General features: G+C 41.8%; 1 protein-coding gene across 1 annotated transcript in view; it reads left to right on the forward strand.

Annotated features, from left to right (window-relative positions):
- Nucleotides 1-23,582, forward strand: part of Pkhd1 (PKHD1 ciliary IPT domain containing fibrocystin/polyductin) — a 410,096-nt gene that overhangs the window by 30,406 nt on the left and 356,108 nt on the right. The window contains exons 16-28 of the mRNA XM_035453320.1: nucleotides 1,426-1,515; nucleotides 1,602-1,692; nucleotides 2,979-3,121; nucleotides 5,755-5,882; nucleotides 6,537-6,712; nucleotides 8,409-8,547; nucleotides 10,020-10,147; nucleotides 13,046-13,230; nucleotides 14,132-14,254; nucleotides 15,614-15,719; nucleotides 16,144-16,419; nucleotides 20,183-20,313; nucleotides 21,780-21,915. Of these exons, the coding sequence (XP_035309211.1) occupies nucleotides 1,426-1,515; nucleotides 1,602-1,692; nucleotides 2,979-3,121; nucleotides 5,755-5,882; nucleotides 6,537-6,712; nucleotides 8,409-8,547; nucleotides 10,020-10,147; nucleotides 13,046-13,230; nucleotides 14,132-14,254; nucleotides 15,614-15,719; nucleotides 16,144-16,419; nucleotides 20,183-20,313; nucleotides 21,780-21,915 (1,852 nt within the window). The remainder of the gene's footprint in view (nucleotides 1-1,425; nucleotides 1,516-1,601; nucleotides 1,693-2,978; nucleotides 3,122-5,754; nucleotides 5,883-6,536; nucleotides 6,713-8,408; nucleotides 8,548-10,019; nucleotides 10,148-13,045; nucleotides 13,231-14,131; nucleotides 14,255-15,613; nucleotides 15,720-16,143; nucleotides 16,420-20,182; nucleotides 20,314-21,779; nucleotides 21,916-23,582) is intronic.

Consider the following 23,582-nt stretch of genomic DNA (forward strand, 5'->3'; position numbering starts at 1 on the left):
GTGAAAGTGAGCCAGGGGAAGAGGGGAGTCTTTCACAGTAGACGGACTGGGGCTGAGAGCAAGCAAACCTGAGATGCTTTTACAGTTCTTCTGCCACAGATATAGGATATGGGGTCATAAAGATTAAAATTCTTTTCTTCATTTTTAAACATTTATTATTTGCTTATGTGTATGTGCACGTGGTTTCCAAGGCTTGTATGTGGAAGCTAGAGGACAACTTGCAGGAATTGGTTCTGTCCTTCCACCATGTGGGTCCCTGATATCAAACATAGCTCAGACTCAGTGAAAGCCCTTTAACTAACCGAGCCATCTTGCTGGCCCTATGAATATATTTTTAATGTGTTCTTATTAGTGAGATTATCTTTCTTGTTGATTTATTTCTGAAATATTTGAATTCTAGGTAAGTCTTTAAATTTATTTTTAGATTTATTTTAAGTGTGATTATTTTGCCTGTATATATATAGATATATAGATATATATATCTGTGTACCATGTGTGTGCCTGGTGCCTGTGGAGCCCAGAAGAGAGTGTGGGATTCCCTGGAACTGGAGACTGGAATTACAGACTTTTGTGAACCACTGCATGGGTGCTGGGGATTGAACCCAAGTACTCTGGATGAGTGGCCAGTGCTCAACTTCCCAGCCTCAGGACTTTTCTTTGTTGAGAACTTACTCCTCCAAGTACAGTTATAAGGCCATTTACACACACACACACACACACACACACACACACACACACTACCACCGTAACTTTTGACCCACTCTGGGCTTATTTCCCCATGTGTTGTGTTTATATGTCTAATCTGTCAAGGTTGTGCTTTGGGTCTTTTAGCTGTGTCCCATATCTTTGTTGAACAACTTCTATATATTTTCTGTTGTTCACTTTTCTATACTGAGGTGATCAACTTGGACTCCACCCTCTATAACTTCTAGCTTAATAGTAACACATGAATAAAGAACTACTGAGAAAAGTAGAAGAGTGTAAGTGACTCATGAATCCTACCTCAGGAAAAAAGCATAATGTGCCCAAGAGAGCAGAGTAGAGATAGAATAAGCTGTCACAAGAGAGTGGCATGCCATCTGCTGGCTTCTGCCTCTCTGGCCACTCCTTTGAGGCAGCATTTGATGAGAAGGTCCAAAAAATGAGGTGTGTGGTGGCCGCCTTTACACCATGTACTCTCAAAAGTGTGGTGTGCAGTAGTGACTTTTATATCATGTACTCTAGGGAAAGCAAGACAGGAAGACAGGGAATCAGTTATTCATGTCATTCCGAGAAAAGTTTCATTTGATGGTGTTTTCCACAGGCTTTTAGATTATGTGTGTTTAGAAACCATAATAAAATGGAGAGGATCTGTGCTCCCCCTCTTCGCAGACTCTCTGCCTTCAGTGCCCCCACGTCAGTGAATTTTGTCTCTCAATTTTTCAGATGTTGAATGTGTCAGCTAGAGGAAGCTTTTTCCTTACTTGGGACAATGTCTCTAGCCAGCCAGTTCTCGCCAATGCTACAGCCCAACAGGTGAGTCTCCTTCCAATAATGAAGGTGACCACAGGAGTTTTAGGCCTGACATTTGAATGACTGCATTTTTTAATTCGTTTTAATAGATGCAAACTGCTATTGAGGAGCTGCTTATGGTCAAATGCCATCTGGAACCTGTTTCTGCTCAAGTTCTACTCCGGCTTGGATTTGAGCAAGGTGTCTCCTGGGCTGACCAGTTCTGGTTCTCTCTTTTCTCACTGTTTCTTGACCAAAGTTCTAATAGGTGAAATAAAAGCAGGGCATTGGATCTGGATGGAGTGGTCATGAGCATAGCTATGCATGTGTGAGGGAGATGGCTGGGATGCATGTCAACTGAAGAAGTATTCTTCCTGATAGTTTAGTGGAGAGAAACACTGTCCAGGGAGTTGCTTCTAAACAGGGAGAAGAAACAGGGTATGCATGGCAGTGGTAACATTAAAACATCCTGTTTAGTTTAAACCCAAAATTCGTATCAGTGGTTTTTGTGTATGTGCTGATGGAGATCAAACCCCAAGGCTTTTCGGATGCTGCACACGAGCTCTGCTAACATCCCTTTAATAAAAGAAAACATTTTGAGACAAGTTCTCACTAAGCCATTCAGATGAGTCTTGAACTTGTGATCCTCCTGTCCCAGCTTCCCAAGTAGCTGGGACTGCAAGCATGCACCCCCTGTTCTAGCTCATACAAGAGAATTAGTATATAAAAATGTAGGCAAGAAATTCTAATTTTCCTTCTTAATTTTTTTAATTTATTTATTTTTCTTGTTTTTACATCCCAACCAAAGTTTCTCCTCCCTCTCCTCTTCCCAATTACTTCTTCTCATTCTCATCCTCTCCACCTCAGCCCCATCTCCTCCTCCTCTACTGTTTATCTTCAGACACAGACAGGCCTCCCATGGTTATCAGCCAGCCAAAGTATATCAAGTTGAAGAAATTCTTAAATCTGCTAATGTGCTTTATTGCCCTCCCATTCAATGAACAATGCATTCTGAAAACTATTCCTAAAGAGAACTAAAGTTTTATTGAGGGTCCAGGGAAATGGTTAAGAGTACTTACTACTCTTGCACAGGACCGAGGCTCAGTTCCCAGCACCTATGCCAGTTCCAGGTAATCTGATACCCTCCTTTGATGGACATTCATTGGCTCCTACATGCACACAGTACACTCCATACACCCAGACACACATACACATAAAATGAACAAATATTTTTTCTATTAACATTCCATCTCCCTTGTTTCTCATTTTCCCCTATCTTGGTATACATAGAAAATGTATTATTATTCTATGCTCTGTGGTATCCAGAAAGGATTTCTCATAGCTAGAACCTTGCAATTTGGGGGTGCTAGGGCTATGGACTCTTCCCATCTCTCTCTAGGCTGAGAGGTTCCTGTTAATTGCCTGTACACATCCTGTCTTGTTTCATGGCTATGCCCGTTTTTCCTGTTTATTTGAATTATATACAGGCCTAAAAGGTTCCAGTTCTGATGCGGTCCTCACCAGTTCAACCGAACCCTTCTGTGGTAGATTCAGCCTTGGTCAAGTTCGACACCTTATCCTAAACCCCTCAGCTGACAAAAATGGCTATCAGCTGAATCAGTATCCATATGTGAGTATCCATCCTCATGCTTCCAGGCTTGGCAGGTCAGGAGGAGTTGACATTGTTCTCTGGGTTTGATGCTAAAATGACAGATTTTGATGCTAATGCTGTGGGTTAGGGGTCATGGGGAGCATGATTTGCCCAGTGCATTTTGAGCTAAAGTTTGGTGTTTCTTACCTGTTTCTCCAGGCTCTCACTTGTCCATTGTTACCCGAGAATGCCACTGTTAACAAGAAGGCTTGTGGACATACTTAGTTTGTTTAGATCTTTCCTTTGCTCTCCACACTTGAGCAGCAGTGCAAAGCTTGCAGACTCTGGTTTTGAACACTGACTCTGCATCCTGTGTGTTCTCACTATCTTAAGTACAACTTGTCTTAACTTAATCATCTCTAAAATGGTTAATACAGTTCAGTCTCAGCAGTGTGGTGAAGATTAATATAGTAAGATGTTTTGTATCAATGAGTACTCAGTTGAGGGTAGTTATCATTACTGTAATTACTCTAAGGAATTAATGGATCAGCCAACAAGCCTACCCCCTTTGCTATTTATTTAATTTTTAAAGAATTTCATACATAAGTACTGCATTTACATAAATTCCATACTATGATCTCCCTTTTCGATTCTTGTGTTACCCTACTCCCTCTTAAATTAATACTATATTTTTAAAAATATTATACACACACACACACACACACACACACACACACACACACACACACACGCTCTGAGTCCGTTAAGTATTGCCCATGCGTATGTGTATTTGGGGCTGACCATGTGGGATTGGATAACCTATCAGGGGATTATTCCCTGGAGAAGATTGCTTTTTCCCTCTCTCAGCAGCCTTACTCGCCTGTAGTTCTTCATACAGAGGTGGGGCCTCAATGTTTCCCTCATCCACATTACAGTAGGATCTTGACTTGTCAATGTGTAGGTCTTTTTCAGGTGATTGTATTGTTGAGCTTTCAGGGGTGCAACTTCCTTGCCATATATAAAAGACATCATATTGTAGCAGATATTCTGGTCCTCTGTCTGTTACCATCTTTCTGCCCCTTCTTTCAATGTTGTTGTGTTGTTGATGTATTATCAACCCAAACTGGGTACTCAATGGTCAGTTGTTCTCTGCATTTTGACTAGCTGTGGGTTTCTGTGGTGGTCTCTGTCTGTAGGAAGACTTTCTTTGATGAGGGGTGAGAGTTACACTTATCTGTAGTATAAGGGTAAGTATTTATAATGCAGTTGAGAATTATGATTGTTTAGGAAAGTTGACCCAAGTCTTAAACACATATTTTTTATTTTTTTAATTTAAGAAGCACTCTTATTTACGTATCAATCCCCCCATTCCCTTGCCCTCCCAGCCTCCCATGTTCCCCACTGACCCCCCAACCCACACCCACTCCCCAGGGATAGTGAGGCCCTCCACGGGGGGACCATCCGAGTCTGTCACATCATTTGGGGGAGGGCCCAGGCCCTCCTTCCCATAGCTGGGCTGCGATAGAATCTCTCCATAGGGAATGGGCTTCCAAAGTCCGTTTGTGCTCCAAACTGGCCCCACTTTAAACACATATTTTTAAAAATTATTTTATTAGATGTGTATGGTATTTTTCCTATATGTATTTCCATATGTATACAAGTAACTGTGGAAGCCAGATGAGGGCTTCAGCATCCCTCGAACTGGATTTACAGATGATTGTGAGCCACCATGTGGGTGATGGGAGTCAGACCCAGGTCCTCTGGAAGAGCTGCCGGTGCTCTTAACTGCTAAGCTGATTCTCCCCAGCCTCTTTTGATTTGGTAGCTTTTCCAACTTCATAAAGAGGTACAGCTCCTTGGTTCTGGAACCTGAAGTGAGTGTTCATGGGATGGCAGTTTGTGATAATTTGCATTCTTCCTGGTTGAGCTGTAATGGGAGCTGGGCTAACTGGCTCATCCAATGTTCACCCTCTTCTCTATTTCGGGGTCCTCTTGAGGGTACATTTGCCCTTTAGGGGAGAGTTGGAAATGTAGGGAAATATTTTTGCTTGTCATAATGGGAGACTTGTTATTGGCATTTAGTAAGCAGAGTCCAGGGATGCTGTTAAAGTCCCATGCTGTGTAAGAGAGCCCTCTCAGTGGTTACCCTGCCCTCTCAAAGGCAACCCTGGAGGTTGACAATCCCTCCTCTAAAGCGTCCTCATGGCAAATGACTTTGTAAAAGCATCCTCATGGCAAATGACTTTGTATTGTATGGAGTGTATTACTCAAGTACACTGGGGATTAGAGCAGAAGGAGGGACGGCTAGCAGAAGGGTAAGTGACTGTTGGAAGGCCCATCCACAGAGGCCTGGGTTAAAACAGGGATTTTATATCTGACGTACTTTAAAATCCTCGTTCCTGAGCATAGTGCTAATCTTTGAAAAGTGTCATCACAGAATACTATTTTCTTTTGGCCTCAGAGAAAGTATTTACTGTGTTACACTCTGGCTGGGTTGAGGAAGTAAAGAATAAGGCTTTGTGTTTGCTGCTAGACTAGAAGCCTGAGGAAGACAGGATAGAGACTCTTGCATAGTGTGTGGGAAGATCTGGAGAGAGGGACTTCTTGTCACATAGTGCCTGAATGGCAGCTTCTGGCGGTGTTGAACTGAAGGGTGTATTTGGTATCCACAGCTGTGCAGTGCATACCGAGGCCGTATAAATGGGACCCTGGCAATGACTGTTTCTATCTTATTTGACTTCGAAAATATCACGAAGAATTCCACTTGCGATTGGAGTCTCACAGAACCCCTACCTGAGAGGTAGCTATGGTGGGGAGGTGTGGGTGGATTCTGCCTGCTGAGGGGTGGATTGCTGTCTTAGAGACTATGGCCCACTTGAGATACTGGGTATTCCATTTGGGCCTCAGATACTGACATGGGGCTTTGAAATTTTTTGACCTGACAAAGCAGTTTGGCAAGAGAAATCGTTATGAGTATTGAAGGAACCTGACAGGATCCTAGCATCACATTAGGCACAGAACCTTTATGCCATTTTTTTGACATGATAGATGAGGAGATTTGAGGTCCTGAGAATCTACACTTCACTGAAATGCATTCAGCAAGTGGTTCTGTAATAAAAATAAGGCTTCCTGGTTCATTGATTCTGTTCTCTGCCCAGGCATTTCTCATTGCTCTTGAAGTTGTTTTAAACTTCAATGAGTCAGTAATACAGGAATACCCAGGATGATCCATACATGGTTAGAGCCTGGCATGCAATCTATTTAAGACACACATTGTTATTTGAAAGTGCTGCTGACGTCTAGGGTTATCAATGAATGACTGACTTCAAATGTGACTCACCAGTGTTGTAGATGAAATGGGTTGAGCCCAGGGTATGGGGGGAACTGTTTGGTTCCAGCCTTCAGGAGGAGGCTTACGGCCTCACCAAGAGGCCCTCCTGCTCTGCTTTGGCAGCTGGCAGTTCGCTTGCATTAACCTCTGGGACACATGTGTGCGTTGCTCTGAGGATCTCCAGTCTTCTCCGGCAAACACTCCACTGCTGGTTCATCGGATTGACATCCTTGCCACGGCCCCGGAGGCAGGCCTGCTCTATCTGGATGAAATTATTCTTGCAGACACAAATGTAACAGGTGATCACCACATCTGCCCTTCTCCTGGGCCTGCCTGTCAAATGCCTATCTCAAACCTCCACACTAGAGACTGCTCTTCTTTTCCAAAGGAGCGAATGGTTCTTCAACTTGCCTGCTGTGGTTTGAAGGCATATGGGGTTGGCCATGTGTGCCTTTCCTTCCATGTCTTTCTAGATAGTTGCTCGCTCTTTTTCTTTCTCTCCTGTTTATCTCACTATTTTATCTTGCTTTTTATGCTTGTATAATTTGACCCCCACTTTACTATTTTCTGAATTGAAAGATTCATTCTTCTCATCTGTAAAATCGGTATATAAAGAGCTGACAAAATTAACTAATAATTAATATAAAGTTACCCTTTATGCTTCCTTACCAAGGAAATACTTAAAAATAAAATTGTGATTATTAACTATGTTATGCCAGCAGGGCCTCTCCTTCTCCTCCAAGAACATTATCTGTCACACACAGTGTTGGAAGCAATGCACACTATTTGCTCTTACATATGGGGTAATGCTCTGACATATGACTCTGCAGATAGACAGCGGGTACTTCAGAGACCAACTTGCCCTTTTAGTCCTCCCAGACTCCTGCCATGCAGTCAGAGTTCTGTTCTGACTTTGAAACTTTCCTTCAACTGATCTCTCTTGGGGGACAGTGTTCTCCCCTGCCATGCTGGCCACCGGTCCTCAGGACACAGTGTTCACCCTGATGAGTCCCACGGAGGTTGGCCGTGTGTGAGCACCGATGATGGTCAAGGCTGATGTTGGGGTTTCTCTAAGGGCCTCTGGCTTCCCAGCTTTTGCTCCCTTTTCTAGTCTGTGAAGTTTGTTTATTGTGACTTTGGGCAAAGTGCTTCCATCTCACATAACTTTTCACTCTATGGACAGGAAGACAGCACAGCGAGTTCCAGGGTATCCAGGGCTACATAGTGAGACCCTGTCTCAAAAACCTAAAACAGATAATAAAAGAAGTGGCCATGAAAAAGTGACTAAGACAAGGCTATCATTGCCCTTGAACTCTTTGTAATCTGAACTGTAAGTAGTGTTGAGGAGTCTTATCCAGTGCCCAGAAGGAAAGACAAAGGATATTGAAATGTTTTGCAGTTATTGAAGTCAGCAGTCTTACTGAACTACCTGTCAGCCTCAAATGCCGTGATCCTAACTTTAAAAGTGAAAAGCTGAGCATTGTGGAGCTTATGGTGATTCACAGAGTGGCTGTCCAGAGGAAATGGGAAAACCGGGATTTGGATTTGCACATTTTGCACACACATCACTTTACACCATGAACACTTACGTAGCTCTAGAGCCTAGTGAGTCCCTCAGGTGCATAGTGTTCCTGATGATCGTCTGTGTGTCATTAAGGTTTCCAGAGGCTGTGGGAAGGAAGACGTAGGTGTCACCCACACAATAAAATGCAGGGGTGTTTCGAGAGGTATTTGGCTGGTGGGGGCTTACTGACCTTTGCTGCGGAGTTGGTCTTCCTGTCCGCACAGCACTGCATTTTCCTCTTGGTAATAAGTTGAATGTAGTCTTCCCACCTGCTTCTCCCCGAGTTTCTCCAATGTAGTAGTAGATGGATAGGGATCTAGACTTTATGTGTGCATGGAGAAGTGTGTGACTCAGCCACCTTCAGCCGAATTTTCCACCTCACAAGCCCCTATCTTGAGTTATTTGGTACTAATTGGATCACTGGTCTCTAGTTTCTCAAGCTGATCCTGGAACAGCCCGCCCAGGTGGGAATCTAGTGGAGTCAGTCTCTGTGACGGGATTCCCTCCAGTCTACAGCATCGCCTTCTGGTTGGTGGCATGTGGCTCAGAGCTCCCTCTCATCACTGCGTGGTAAGGAGCGGTTTTCCTACTTGGGTCTCCTCAGTAGCCACAGCTGGCTGTGGTGCACATGGCTGCAGCTTTTATGGTGGTAGGACAACTCCCTCAGTCTTATCTCAAGTATGATGCATCAGAGTCATATGGAGATTTGGGCGTAAAGACAAATTGCTGGGATGAAGTAGGTTTGGGGTCTGAAAATTTGCATTGTCAGTGATCTAAGGGTGCTGATTCAGCCGGCCCAGAGCTACATTGAGGAACATATTTCTATTGAATTTGTTTGTAGTTAGTTTGTTATGTTGTTCAGAGTAAACATTGTTTTCCATTACCTGCCTAGTTACAGTCCCAGTATATTGGTCTTGGAATTCTTTCAGTCTAAGGAACAAAAATAGGCATTTCTGAGAACTCACCAGGAGATGGCACTAGAGCACCACAAGTGTAGCTAAGTAGTGCTTTCTAGCCACAGTTTCTAAAGCAGAGCCTAAGGATCAGCCTCCTTGAAGTTGGGGACCACATGTATATTATTCTTTTAAATTTCTCTTAATCTCAGCAGGATCAACAGAACTGAAACGCTCTGCCTTGTATGTGTACTGTACATACATGTGTGTATACATATACATATCACACACACACACACACACACACACACACACACACACACACACACACACACACACACACGAGCCATATTGTCTGTCTCTCAGCCATTAACTACGGAATGATAAAGGCTAGTTTGAGTTTACTATGTACAGGTTACACTCAGAGTGTTCCTGGAGACCTTCCTCTCTGAGTTTACCTCAAGTCCTCAGGCTCCTCTGGAAGCCTGTGGCCATGATGGAAAAGAGGGCGTTCTGTCTGGATCGTGCCTTTCAAGGAACACCAATCCTGTTCAAGATAAAAGACTGCCTCAAAGGTCTAGCATCCTAAAGCCATGTCCCCTGGGACTAGGATTTCATCATGTGACTTTTGAGTTTGTGAGGGGGCACAGCTCACTCAGGGCAGTGACTGGACAGTTTTCCACCCAATTCATGCCACAGTTATTTGGATCATTTGTTTATCAAAAGCAAGGCTGCACTGGCACTGTGTATGTATATAGGATGTTAGTGAGGTAGAGTAGATGCTCCAGCATCCGGTGCTTGGGGGAACACTGATGGACCAGGGCACATTGACTCTGAGTATGCAAATGAAGCTCTGGAAAACCATGTCCTTTTTGAGCCAGAAAAATGCGTGGCAGGTGGGTGGAAAACTTGCTTGTTTCTCTTGGTCCTTGCATTCATAGACTCAGTCTTGGTGGTATGTTTTTAAAGAGCTTGCTATTTACCACACTGTTCCTGCTGTGGTGGGAAAAGAAGATCCAGTATTTGGGAGACTGGACTTAAAGCATAGACTCATGGGAGTGAAGTAGTCTTTGTAAAGAGCTGGGTTTTGTCTGCACTGCGCATCCTAACGGCTGTGATGGGTGATACTTCACTTTTGATATGCCGTAGTTATATGCCTGCTGAGGGGACAGGAGAACGGTCTGAACTGACTGAAGTGACAGCACAGAGACTCCAGGGGACAAGCCCGCCTTTGGGAGGACACTTCTTTCTCCAACTCTCTGATACAGTGATACCTGGTAAAGGGGCAATCAGGGTACAACGCTTTCATGTAAATACTGGGGGTATGTTAGGTAAATAACAACCTGTGAGTTCCACAGTTAGAATGACAGGACTGCCGGAAAGACAAATATAGTATGTACTCACTTGTAAGTGAATACCTGACACAAAGCCAAAGATACCCAGCCTACAATCATAACTCCAGAGAAGCTAGAACCCTCTTCCAGAAATAGATGGAAGCAGATGCACAAATCTACAGCTAACCATTGGGCCAAGCTCCTGGAGTACAAGAGAAGTGAGGGAGGAGCAATAATATGAACAAAGGAGTTAAGACCATGATGGAGAAATCCACAGAATCAGCTGACCCAGCTAGTGAGAGATCACTGACTCAGGTCTGACAAATGGGGAACCTGCATAAGACCAAACTGGACTCCCTTAATATAGGTGACAATGGTGTGACTGGGACAATATATGAGGCCACTGGCAGTGGGTCCAAGATCTAACTCTAATGCACAAACTGACTTAGTGGAGCCCATTCTATATGGAGAGATACTTGGCTCAGCCTAGACACAGGGGTGTGGGAGTGGGGAGGTACCTTGGTCCTCAACTAGATGATGGGAAAAACTTAAGTAGACTTCCTAGGAGAGGCCTTACCCTCTTTGAGGAGCAGATGGGAGGAGGGAGGGAGTGGGGAAAGTGGAAGGAGATGAGGGAGGGGGAATGGGAATTGGAATGTAAAAAATAAATTAATAATAAAAAGTTTGCTGAACACACACACACGCACACGCACACGCACACGCACACGCACACGCACACGCACACGCACACGCACACGCACACAAAGAATGACGGGTATGAAATGACTATTTTAAGATTAAAGACCTGGGAAGGGATGGGCTGTCCAATCCCAACCTTTTAAGTTTGTAGATGAGGAAAGTGAGTGACCTGGCTTCCTGAGGCCATTGTAGCAAATTATCACAAACTTGAAGACTTAGAACTACAGAAGTTTATTCTTAGTTCTGCAGTCCGAAGCCCCACAGGGAAGTGTGATCTGCCTGTCCCTGCTCTAGGGATGATGTGCTGGCTGTCTCTTTCAGCCCTGGTAGGTGCGACCATTCCTCAGCTGAAGCTGCATTGCTTTGTCCTCTGCCTGCTTCCTTTATCTCAAAACTTCCTCTGCCTTGGTCTTGAAGGACACATAAGATTTTATTGCACAATTTCTGATAAACTTCTTCTCTCAAACCCTTACTGACCATGTATGTCTTCTGCCACATGAAATAATCTTTATTCTTTGGCCTTGCAAAGGACTATGACACTGTCACATCTTTTTGTTGTTGTTGTTGCTGTTGTGGGGGTGGGAATTCAGCCAGCCACACTGAAGTTTCCCTGAAGTTCTTACACGTAATTGATGACAGGGTCTTGGACGTGAACCTGGGTATTCTCTGTTCAAATTCGTCTTCTCTCTGGAATTTCCTAGGCCAAATCCCACTGTACTTGTGTCCTTCAGAATTAAATGTGGTAGCATTTAACTCCTTGTGCTGTTGAGAATTTTTGGAGTAACCCAAGTTTGAGATTATGGACACAGCAGTGTTTTAAGAGCTTTAATAATACACACTTGTGACAAAGCAGAGACTATTAGAAGAGACAACAATATTGTTCAGTAATCTTATTGATAAATACTGGTAGAAGTGTGGGGCTTCAGAGGGAGGCTTGGGGGCATCCAGAAATGCTGAATGGGTAGAAGGTACATGCTTCCCAAAATCTTTTTTCCTGAGAAAGGATCTTCCTGGGTAGGAGGCACACAGGGGTGTTTTGACTCTAATGGAACAACTTAGGAAAAGCTGAAGGCACCTTGGCTATTGGAGTCTGATAAATGGGCCAGTGTCCACAGTGCCTTTGTTTCTATGATATGAACCACCAGGCTGTATTTATCTCTTACAAACGAGAGATTATTTGCAGTGGTACCTTTCTGCTATCACATCACAGCATGGATGTTTGTCACATTGATGCCAGCAGAGCCACTGAGGAAAGCCAGCCTTATCCCAGCCTTCTGAAATGAGTACAGACCGCAAATTATGTGCAAATGTAGAGAAATGCTTTTTAATCATGGAACTGTTGTTGGTCTTGTGGAAACACAGTGGCACTTTATTAACCCTTCAGGGCAATGTGGCATTCAAGAGGAAGGCTCTTGAGCAGGTGAAAAGCAGCTTGAATTTTAATCTAAACCTGCCTCACTGGTTTGGCAAGCTTTTGAATAATCATTAGGGTTCATTTTTTTTTTCATCCCTCAGGTAAGCATGGAGGTGCCCAAATGGCCCACCTCACAGTGCTGTTGGGACTAGCTAATGAAATGGAAACTTTTGGTAAAGTATGAAGCACAGAGATTTGTTATTTCTCTGTGGGGATGCGGAACGGTTAAGCAGGTGGTTGAGCTTAGAGGAGATTCTAATAGAGAAAGCAAAGTGAAATGCCAACATTCCTCAGCTGTGTTGGCTAAGTTTTATGGGTGTCAGCTGCTGTGTGCCTCCCCTACTCCCTGTGAAAAGTGGCCAAGTTTTCTCTGTTCACAGGACCAGCTAAAATTTTCCAAGGAAAAGCCAACATTTAATTAGACGTTCAGCCATTACAAAGATGTCTGGAGTGTGTGTGTTGAGTTGATAGTTGAGACGGTTTTGTCTGACATAGCATGTTCACTGTTTGCCATGTGTATAACACTGAAGGAGGTGTCCCAATGTAAAAGAAATGGGCATCTACTTCTGGGGACAAACATGATCTTAACTAGGGTAAAGGTTCTCTTGTGTTACATTTTGATTCTGAAAGTCTCCTGCAAGTTTGGTGTGATCCTAGTATTTTCTTTTATCCTTGATGCTGACACCCACAATGTGTACTCATGTTTGCTGCAAACTCTTGCTCCACAGATGTTCCGGTGCACATGTCTTCCAGACAGCTTCAAAAGCTATTGCAGGACAATGCTGACGAGTCCACATCTGGATACCTCAATGTCAGTGACTTCACTGTGACGAAGGAGCTAAACTCCTGCTATGAACATGTTTGGACTCTTTCCTGGACTACTCAGATTGGGGATTTGCCCAATTTTATCAGTGTAGGTATAACCAACCTTTATTTTTGTGGTATATATTTGGTATCCTGGAGAAATTTTGTAAAAAGAAGAAATGCAGAATTATATGAATGAAAATAGATAATGGATTATTATTGTTTCTGGTGACATATTCTAGCAAAGAGGTTCCATATCGTTCTCCAGAAGGTTTCAATACAAAGTTTACATCTTGCATCTCATCTCCTTAAACCCAGAGCTTCCCATCCTAACTCAGTGCAGAGATAGGAGCTGTTGGTCAGTGTCCACTATATAGCTTTCCACATCTGTTATTGGATAATTTAAACAGATATGATCGGCTTGGATCATCATGAGGCAGATGGCATGGCAGAAGGGAATTTAGAAAAGGATTTGCTGTCTTTGGGTAATGAAAAAAGCAGATGCTCTTGCATATTTAATGTTTTAAAAAATAATCGAATGATCATCTAGCATTTGCTTATTATAAAATGAAGCCCAAGACGAAATTTTATCCAAGCTTTATGGTACTATGAGATAAGTAGTCTCTTAAGTAAAATCCTGGAGTGAGATGGGAGAAGAACAATAATGTTTGCTGTGATCAAAGCACTATCTTCTTATGCTTTATCTTAATATTTCAGATTACAACTAATAAAACAGAGAGGCATATAGAATCCAAGTATATCAAGACCTATCATGATTATTATTTGTGTGTATGCTTCCTTTGGCAACTCCTCTTACAAATAAATATTCCTGGGTTTACTGCATCTTATATTAACCTTTATTTTAACAATTAGGTTTCTTGACTAAAATTCTTTATCAATTCAAGCTATGAAATTATTGCAAACAGAATGTGGAATAAAAACTCATTTGTTTTCATCAAGATGAGATTTCTTTCCAATGACAGAATTTATCAGAAATGTAACCATCTCAGGTCTCAGATCAAAACCTCACTGGGGTGAATCCTGCTGTCACTGCTCGAGTGGTATATGATGGTGGAGTTTTCCTTGGACCCATCTTTGGAGACATGTTGGCCACTCCCAACCAGGAAACTCAGGTGAGTGTTGGGCTACCAGCTTCAAGTGTATTTCAAGTTCTTCACTTGTTGGCAGTGAAAGCCAAGGGGTTCAACTTCTGTGGCTCATTTTTTCATTTGGATCGCCTCCACAGCATTTCAAAAGTACTACCAAAACATAACTGCTTTGTAAGCACCATGTTCTTTATAAATATTAACGCTATTATTATGGTACAAAAGATAGATGACTCATATAGCTAAATACATATAACCAATTACTAAATATCCAAACTGAAAATAGTTAAATATAATTTTTATTTTTCTAAGTTTACTATTTACTATCATTGCTGTTATTATTATTTTTATTATTGTGTATATGTCTGATGTGTGTGTTGGGTTGGGTGGGAGAGCATATGACTTGGTGTGCATGTGGAAGCCAGAGGACAACTTAGTGGAGTTAGTTCTTTCCTTTCATTTCACATGGGTCCCAGGGATTGAACTTAGGTCATCAGAATTGGGTGGCAAGTGCCTTTACCCATTGAGCCATCTTGCTGGTTCTGATTATCGTTATTTTTATCTTTTGAAAAGAAATCATTACAAATAAAGCTGAAAGGCTGTTTGCCACCCACACCATTCAAGTATGCCTTTCCTCTTACAGAACTATTATATAACGTGGGTGTGCATCTAGCACATATATTCTACCTTCCCCAGTACTAACATTTTTGACTTAGCATTAAAATTGAGTTAGCATTCATTTTGTTCCACTGAAAAGGAGAGATGTAGAATCTGAATTTATCATCTAGGACAAAAACAACTTCAAACCAAATGCATAAATACACTTTGGTCTGCAGCGAAGACAAAAGGATAGGGCCTAATAGTTTGTACTAGTGTGTGTGTGTGTGTGTGTGTGTGTGTGTGTGTGTGTGTGTGTGTGTGGTGAGGTAGTTTTCATGAAGTGTGTGGGTCTAGAGATAAAAAGTCCTTGTGTATTCCAAGTTTATGAAATTTATAAACAGATGACAGAGAGGACACATTTTAAAGACAATTTATCATATTCAGTCATGTGCAATATGGAAGGGTCACAGAGCCCAGGAGTTCAAGGTTAGACTGGCAATCACAGAAAGGACTCCATTTCAGAAAGCCATACATTAACCATATTTATTTGCACAGATGGATCTTAGCATTTTCACTCCTTTGAGAAAATTTAATATGTTTTGAACCATTCATTTTTGTGTAAGAACTTTCACTGAGAAAATAGAAAAAAAAAGGAAATGAGAATACATGAATCATAAAGACATTTTAATTTAGGAAATGCGTACAAATACTTTATGACTGCCCTCGTATTGATGGAGTCCATACATTTGCTTTTAATTCTTCTCCCTCCCTCTCTCTCTCCCCCAGGTGGTTGTACAAGTGAATGACATACCAGCCCATTGTTCAGGCTCCTGCTCTTTCCAGTACCTGCAAGAGTCAACTCCCAGTGTGGATTATGTGTGGTATTCCCCTGGTATGCTTGAGATATGAATCGTAGTCTCGGTGATTTTATTAGAGGCCTTGTAGTGGTAGCAGCATTAGCATCTTCAGTAGGTTTGGATGCAATGGAAGGTGCATTTTTGGTCCACTAAAGGGATATAATTTCTTATTTAAGTATGTGTGTGAGGTTATCATTGGTCCTTCATTTTGAGCTTCCTTTATATTATTATTGAATGATTTATTTTTATTAAGTTATGGCATTTCATTGCTAGTTGGGAGAAGCTGAAGGTGGAGACTCTATACTACAATAATGAATGCAGATGTCTGAGTCATCAGTAGTTTTCTTCATCTTTGGGAGAAGCAGCTGAAAGAGAGCAAGCATTTAACGTTAGAGTAAGATCTCTTAGATGGAGTGACAGCATTGAATTGAGGTTTGAATTTCTTTCCCCCTCTTTTAGGCTGTGATGTCAACCTATTGGTTTATTTCACTGGAACTGGTTTCCCTAGAGATTCCCAGTCCTTACAGGTTACAGTGAACAAAACAAGTTGTGAAGTTATTTTCTCCAATGAAACAAGTGTGGTCTGTGAGATGGACCTGCTACCAGTTGGAGTGTATCAGGTTTTGATGCTGGTGAACCCTTCAGGCCTTGCTGTTAATGGCAGCGGGGAAGGCCTCTTCCTGCTTGTGAAACCCAGGCTGGTTGCTGTGGAGCCTGCTACAGCAGCAGAGATAGGTAATGTGGGCGGGGCTCCACTGTAGACCTGCTTTCTCAAGCTAGAGTTCTTCTTTTTCATATGCACAAATATGGGCCTGTAGTATGATAAATTCCATATGTATTGTGGTTTACATCTTTTTTGTTTCCTAGATGTTTCTTCAAATAAAGAACACCTTTAAGCTCTGAAATGGACTTGCTTGGCACATTTAGACTAGAATTTGGCAGGTGGTGTGACATAATCAGACCATGGAGTCACTTAGAGGGTCATTCACCTGAAAAACTCCAAGACATTAAATGAGACAGTGCTTGTTCTAGGGCAAAGGTGGCTTGCTGAGGTTTCATAGGGTAGTGGGTGGAGCTAAAGTACAAAGCAGACTGCTGGGTATAAGTGCTCACAGGTTCTCTGTGCTTCTTCTGTGCCTTTAGAACGGCCAGAGGATGCCTCATTTGTAGCTTACCTAGCTTTCTTCCAGAGTAAATGCATCAAAAGGAGAGCAGAACTCCTTTAATATTAATAGCATTTGGCAAGTATGCCCACCCATTAGGAACTTTTTACAGAGTTTTTATTTCACAACCCTCTCTAGTATTCTTGGCAACTTGGCTGGTATGCAAAGCAACTATAGTTTGAATAGTTCAAGTCCAGAGAGCAGTGGGTCTTGTCAATATCAGAACCAGGCACTGGAATGAAGAACTCCCAGTGTAAAAACCCAATTCCAGGAGAATTGGAATGTTATGAACACCCATGTCAGGAAACATACATCAATAAACAGTGAAGACACTTGAAGGGCTTGGCGAATCATACATCTTTCTCCCACATTTTAGCAAAACGTGTGAAACTCTGAGAAGGGATAATTTCAGATGTGTATGAAGTAACTTTTATTGAGACTGGGGGTGGGGCCTGGGAAAGGCTCTTGAAGTTGTTTTCTTTGTTATTGCATTTAGATTTTTCCAGTGAATACATCTCTGTCCCTGTCACCTATACACCTATATACAGTGTTCAGCAATGCTACCATGTTGACCTTAGTACTTCAAATGTGGCCCTGGGCAAGTAGCATCTATATCACTTGGGAGCTTGTTTGAAGTGTAGACTTCTGGACCTCCTGAGTCAATCTGTATTTTTAACAGAATCCCCAAAGTCTCTATGAATAGTCTTGTGTGTGAAATCCTGCTTTGGGGATTTAAAGAGAACCAGGTAAGGCCTGTCAAAAAAGAAATTTAAATAAGAGCAGAGTACAGAATGAATAAATGTAAAAATGAGGTCTGTAATATTCAAAGTCACCATTTATCTCTTTCCTGAAGCATCCCCAAAAGAAATTTTTGAGGACAATCTTGGCTTTTCTTACAGAATGTTAATTCACTTTTGGGCTAAAATAGAGTTGCCTTCTTAGGTAGTATACCCCCGGGAAGCACACACTTTCAAATGGGAATGGTACAATCTTCCCTCTGTAATTTCTCATAACTACCATTGCCAATGTCATGATAATGAGAATTTATTCAGCTCTCATTACGCATCAGAAACGCAATGCTCTTGGATAGGTAGTGGTAAGGATGCAGAACAAAAATAATAAGGGGAGGGCATGGAGAGGGAAGGAGGGCATTGTAGGGTTAGGGTATGCATTAGCATTCACTGGAAGAATGACATAAATGGTACTGGAGAATAGAGGCCAGGATGAACTGAAGGACCCGAGGGGGATCTTGTGGAAGAGAACAGGAGGCAGACAAATATCATGGCGTCTTGACTCATAACCAGCTTGGCTTGTTCTGAAACGCCAAGGATATTCCTGTAGCTGGAGGGAATCTCTGTACTTTTGATTTGCCTCTAACTCATAGTCAAAGATGTTGAACATATTTTTCATATACTTATTGGCTATTTTTCTTTATTTGAAAATTGTCTGTTAGTTCATGTATCCATTTATCATTTTTTGAGTTCTTTATATATTCTGGGTATTATTCCTTTATCACTTTTTATTTTATTTTGTAGGCTGTCTATTGTTTTCCCTTTTGCTATAGAGCTTCTTAATTTGATGGTATGGTTTCCTGAGCTTTTGGAATCGTATTTAGAAAGCCATTGCTGTGCTTATACATATTTTTGTCATTTCTTTTATTTTTGAGACATATTGTAATCACATCTTTCATCCTTCTAAACCTTCACATACACTCTTCCTAACTCTTTCAAATTCATGGACTCTTTTCCCACTAATTGTTGTTAAATGCTTATATTTTGAAGTGCTTTCTTTAGTAGTTTCACAGTGTTAGGTTTTACATTAATGTCATCATTTATTTTGAATTGGGTTTGTACCAGATGAGACATAGGGATAGATATCATTAATGCTGGGGATAGAGCAAATTAAAAACAGGCTATGTTCTTGGGTGGGTGGTGGTAGGTATGTTGGATAAATATAAAAAGTGGGAAGGGCATGACGACTAATGGAGATGTTTCAGGCTTATATATTTGAATAAATATTTTTCCTAACATACTTGTTAAGATTTTCCCCAATACATGTTATTAGCATCTTTATCCAGAATCAGATGACTATAGCTGTGTGAGTTTACTTTTGGGTTCTCTAGTCTGTTCTACTGGCCTACCTGTCTGGTTTTCTGTCAGTACCATGGTGCTGTTATTATGGCAACTTAAATCTTGTATTTGGACACACAGCTACCATTTTAGATATGTGGGAAAATATTAGTAGCATAGTTAATTAGAAGTGGAATTTCTGGGCCATGGGTTTAAATATACTTAAAATTTTGATAAATAGGGCTGGAGAGATTTCTCAGTGGTTAAAGTGCTTGCTATGCAGAGTTTGGATCTCAGGAAGCCCATGTAAACATCAGATGAGCATGTGTCCTATGTATAATTCCAACTAGACTAGAATTCCTAGGGTAAGTTGGATAAAAAAGCTATCTATATCAATGAGCTCTGAGATTTATTGGGAGACTTTGCTTCAGTGATTAAGGTGAAAGAGCTATGGAGGATGACTCCATATGCCTGAGCCCCAAAATTCAAGACCAGCAGAGGCAACATAGGGAGGCTATATGTCAAAGCAAAGAACGTGAAACTAGCCTCCTCCACCAAAAGAGGGAAAAACAAATAAGTGAGCTTTTGTTTACCATCAGCTAGACTAGGGCAGTGTGCTATGGTGTGAGGAGGACTGGCATCACTCCTCTTGCCTATAGTGAGGACATGGTGGCTCCTTGGGGTCACTGTCAGTAGCCTGCAGAGAATTCCCGGTAATAGAGGCAGACAACATTAGTTGTTATGGTGACTAGAATCTGATCTCTGTGTTATCAGATCTCCAAGTTGGAAAGACTGTCCTTGAAGGAAAAAGAGAATGAGGACAGGTGAGCTTGGGGGCAATGCTAAAAGTGAGCCACCTTAGGTAGCAGCATGGCCCGTGGCCCTGGCTCTGCCCCATTGATCTTTCTACCATCATGTTCTCAGTCATCGCTTCTTGGGAAAGAATACATTTTATGGAACAGGCAAGAATGATATTTAGAATCTAGGTCACACAGTGTTTTCAGATACTACCTGCTTCCTTGACTTCTGGCTGTATCCTTATATTTTATTCATAAAGGTCTCCAGAAGGCTTCACTACTCTCTCTGCCCTCTACTCACCATTGTTTCTTCCTGGGTGGTGGTTTCTACATTTCAGTTCAGTCTTTTCCTGCCATTTGAGCATTGCTTTGTGTTTTGACTACAGAGTTTCCTATTTCAATTTTATTTCTCCTGTAATTAACTTTGATCTACCTGTATGTGTATGTGAAAGCACTGCTTTTGTTACAGGAGGACTGTGGGTGACCATCCAGGGCTCCAGTTTGGAAGGTGTCAGCCTGGTGTTGTTTGGAACTCAGTCATGTGCCATTGAGGTCATTAGAAGCAATTCACAACAAATTCAGTGCAAAATCCCACCCAGGGTAAGGAGCCACCTTGCTGACCCCTATGGATTTTTAACACATCCCTTCTGAGAAGTAAAGTAATTAATCTGAATTTCTCATCATAACAATGGGCTTGTTTTTTTTCCTATTGTTTTTTTTTTGCTGTTAAAAAAGCTGAGCCTGTATTGTAATTAATTTCAGTTAATTCTTTAAGCAATAAGGTAACTCAGGCATCCTACTCTGTGTTTTTAATGAATATTCACACTACATAAGCAAAAGTAGCAAGACAAACATTTTGTTGAAGACAGAGTTTCTGTTCCATCTGGTCCTGCAGCCCCTTAGTTCCTAATAAACACACAGATGTTTATATTAATTATAAACTGTTTGGCTGATGGTTCAGGCTTCTTATTGGCTAGCTCTCTTAGTTATTAACCCATCTCTATTAAACTATGTATTGCCATAAAGCTGTGACTTACCTGTAATTCTGTAGCATGTTACTCCTTCGGCAGCCACATGGTGTCTCTCTGGCAACTCTCTCCCTGCGTTCCTCGTCCAAGAAATCTCCGAGTATGGTAGCCCTGCCTGTACTTCCTGCCTAATTAATGACCAATCAACATTTATTCATCAGCCAATAAGAGAAACATATATTCACAGCATACAGAAGGACATCCCCCAACATTATGTTGTCTTTCTTCTTTATTGAGCAAACAAGTTGCATACTTCAGTGATTTTCATTTCTGGCGTACTTGTGGAACATACGAAAAATGCTGGAATGCTTGGTTCCTATCAGACACCTTTCTAGTTACTCCCTGCTGTTTTCTTTTGCAAGAGTAGATCCCCAGGGCTGGAGAGATAGCCCAGATGTTAGAGTGCTTGGCTTGCAAGAAGGAGGACTTAATTTTTATCCCTGCAGCTTATACTTGAAGATCATAGTGCTGGCATATGCCACAGCAGGCATATGCCAGAGCTGGCATATTCCAGAGCTGGGGAGGTGGAGGCAAGCAGATCCTTGGGGCTATCTGGCCAGCCAGAATCCTAACAGGAAGTCCCAGTCCCAGTGAGAGACCCTGTCTTAGAAAAGAAAGTGGATAGCTCATGAGGAATGACACCCACAGCTGATCTCTGGCCACCATGTGGAAATGTACATGTTTGCATATGCACCTCTACACTCATGTGCACCTATACATCTATGAATATATACACCCCTCTGCATACAAGCCCATGCTTACACACAAACTACTCTCTCACACGAGGGATAGTTTAGCTAAGTATAGACACCCCGAAAGCACCTTCCTTCCCAGAAGCAACTAGTGTGTTAAATGCAGATTACTCTTACTTCCCTTTCAGGGCACAGTCAATACCATTAGATACTGTATTTGTCTCAGTTCTTGCCTCTCTGCAGAAAATATATTCCATGACCAGCAATGCTGTTTAGCTGATTCTGTTTGGAGTTCTCCTTTACCCTCAAATGCAGTTGAGATTTGAATTCTCAAATTAATTTTCAGGGGAACGATGGATACACTGTGAATGTGACTGTGATCAGTGGAGACCACTCCACAGTTCTTCCCAGAGCATTTAGTTACGTCTCCTCTTTAAATCCAGTCATCGTGTCTTTGAGCAGAAACAGAAGCAACCTAGCAGGTAAGATACATGTTACTTCAAGCCCTTCTTCTCTTTAGAACTTTGATCCTATTAAAAGTCAATCAATAGACTGTGGATTTTGATTTGCTATTTTATTTATTTATTTGATCTCCATATTTAGTCCAGCCAACCTGATACTATTTGATAGTGACTTTGAAAATATCACCATTTTGAGTGTTAGCATTATAGGCATGCCTACTGGATCCAGCTTATTGTATTATAGAAGAAAGATCTTCTTCAGCTTACCTGTTAAAAACTAATTTATATCTGATTTCTCCTCTGTGAAAATGGGACTGTTTGCTCATGAAAATGATGTGAATGGTGAATTAGTATTCAATAAATATTTATTGAGCTGCTAATTTGTACTGTTACCTGTATAGATGCTAACTGTATAGATACACAATAGACTTCAATCGTAGCACTAGTTTATGGCTTTAGTTTACAGACAAGAAAACCAAGGAATAGAGTGTAAGCAACCTAAGAGAGCACCTCACTCAGGCGTTGGTGGCACACGCCTTTAATCCCAGCACTCGGGAGGCAGAGGCAGGCGGATCTCTGTGAGTTTGAGGCCAGCCTGGTCTCCAGAGTGAGTGCCAGGATAGGCTCCAAAGCTATACAGAGAAACCCTGTCTCAAAAAACGAGAGAGAGAGAGAGAGAGAGAGAGAGAGAGAGAGAGAGAGAGAGAGAGAGAGAGAATACCTCTAGCTAGTAACATAGCTGAGGTTTAAACACTAACAGCCTGCAGATCCCAGGCACTCAGCCACTACAGTTCAACATAGGTTTTGGCAGTTGGTTCTATTGTGGCAGTTTAATAGAATTATAGAATAGATACTCCGAGTAACCGAGGAGTCTTGTTTGTTGAGACTTACTGCGTGCAAAAAGAATTTCAAAAGCATTACACACCAAACCAGTTTAACCTTTATTTGAGACCCAGATGATATGATGGAATAGAATTATAATGATTTCTTATGTCATTCCAATATAGACTAGGTATAGTAGCTGGCGACAGTACCTCCTGGTTAATTGAATGCCACATGGCAGAGTTTAAGGTTTATTATAAAGAGTCCATAATGTTACCTAGTGAAAAAGCTTGAGCTCAGTTTTTCTGACACTGTTTCCATTTTACAAAGCTCAAGAGTACACAGATAGCTGGGTGTTGGTGGCGCATGCCTTTAATCCCAGCACTCGGGAGGCAGAGGCAGGTGGATCTCTGTGAGTTCGAGGCCAGCCTGGCCTCCAGAGTGAGTGCCAGGATAGGCTCCAAAGCTACACAGAGAAACCCTGTCTTGAAAAAAAAAGTACACAGCTAGAGTGGCATGCCCTTTAACTTGTAATATTATTCAACTCAGACCACACAGAAGAATTTTCTGCCTCAAGTGACCAAAGTGTCTAAAATTCCCAAATGGTACAGAGAAGGGAGTGGGGAGCTCATGTTACAGTCATGTATCAGTGATTTAAAAAAAAAAAAAGGTCCTACCTCCATGATAATAACATATATATTGCATCTTGAAAGTATCTATAATTAGCCGGACAGTTTGTGATACCAAGCCCTGAAGTTTGTGATACTGGTATCTACCATGAAAGATGCTATTTCAGAGTTTATGCTTGCTCTTATGCCTGCCTTTGGGCAGATTAAAGACCATGCCATAGCATCCATACCCTGTGG

Source organism: Cricetulus griseus, assembly GCF_003668045.3.
Source record: "Cricetulus griseus strain 17A/GY chromosome 1 unlocalized genomic scaffold, alternate assembly CriGri-PICRH-1.0 chr1_1, whole genome shotgun sequence".
In the NCBI taxonomy this organism is placed as follows: Eukaryota; Metazoa; Chordata; class Mammalia; order Rodentia; family Cricetidae; genus Cricetulus; species Cricetulus griseus.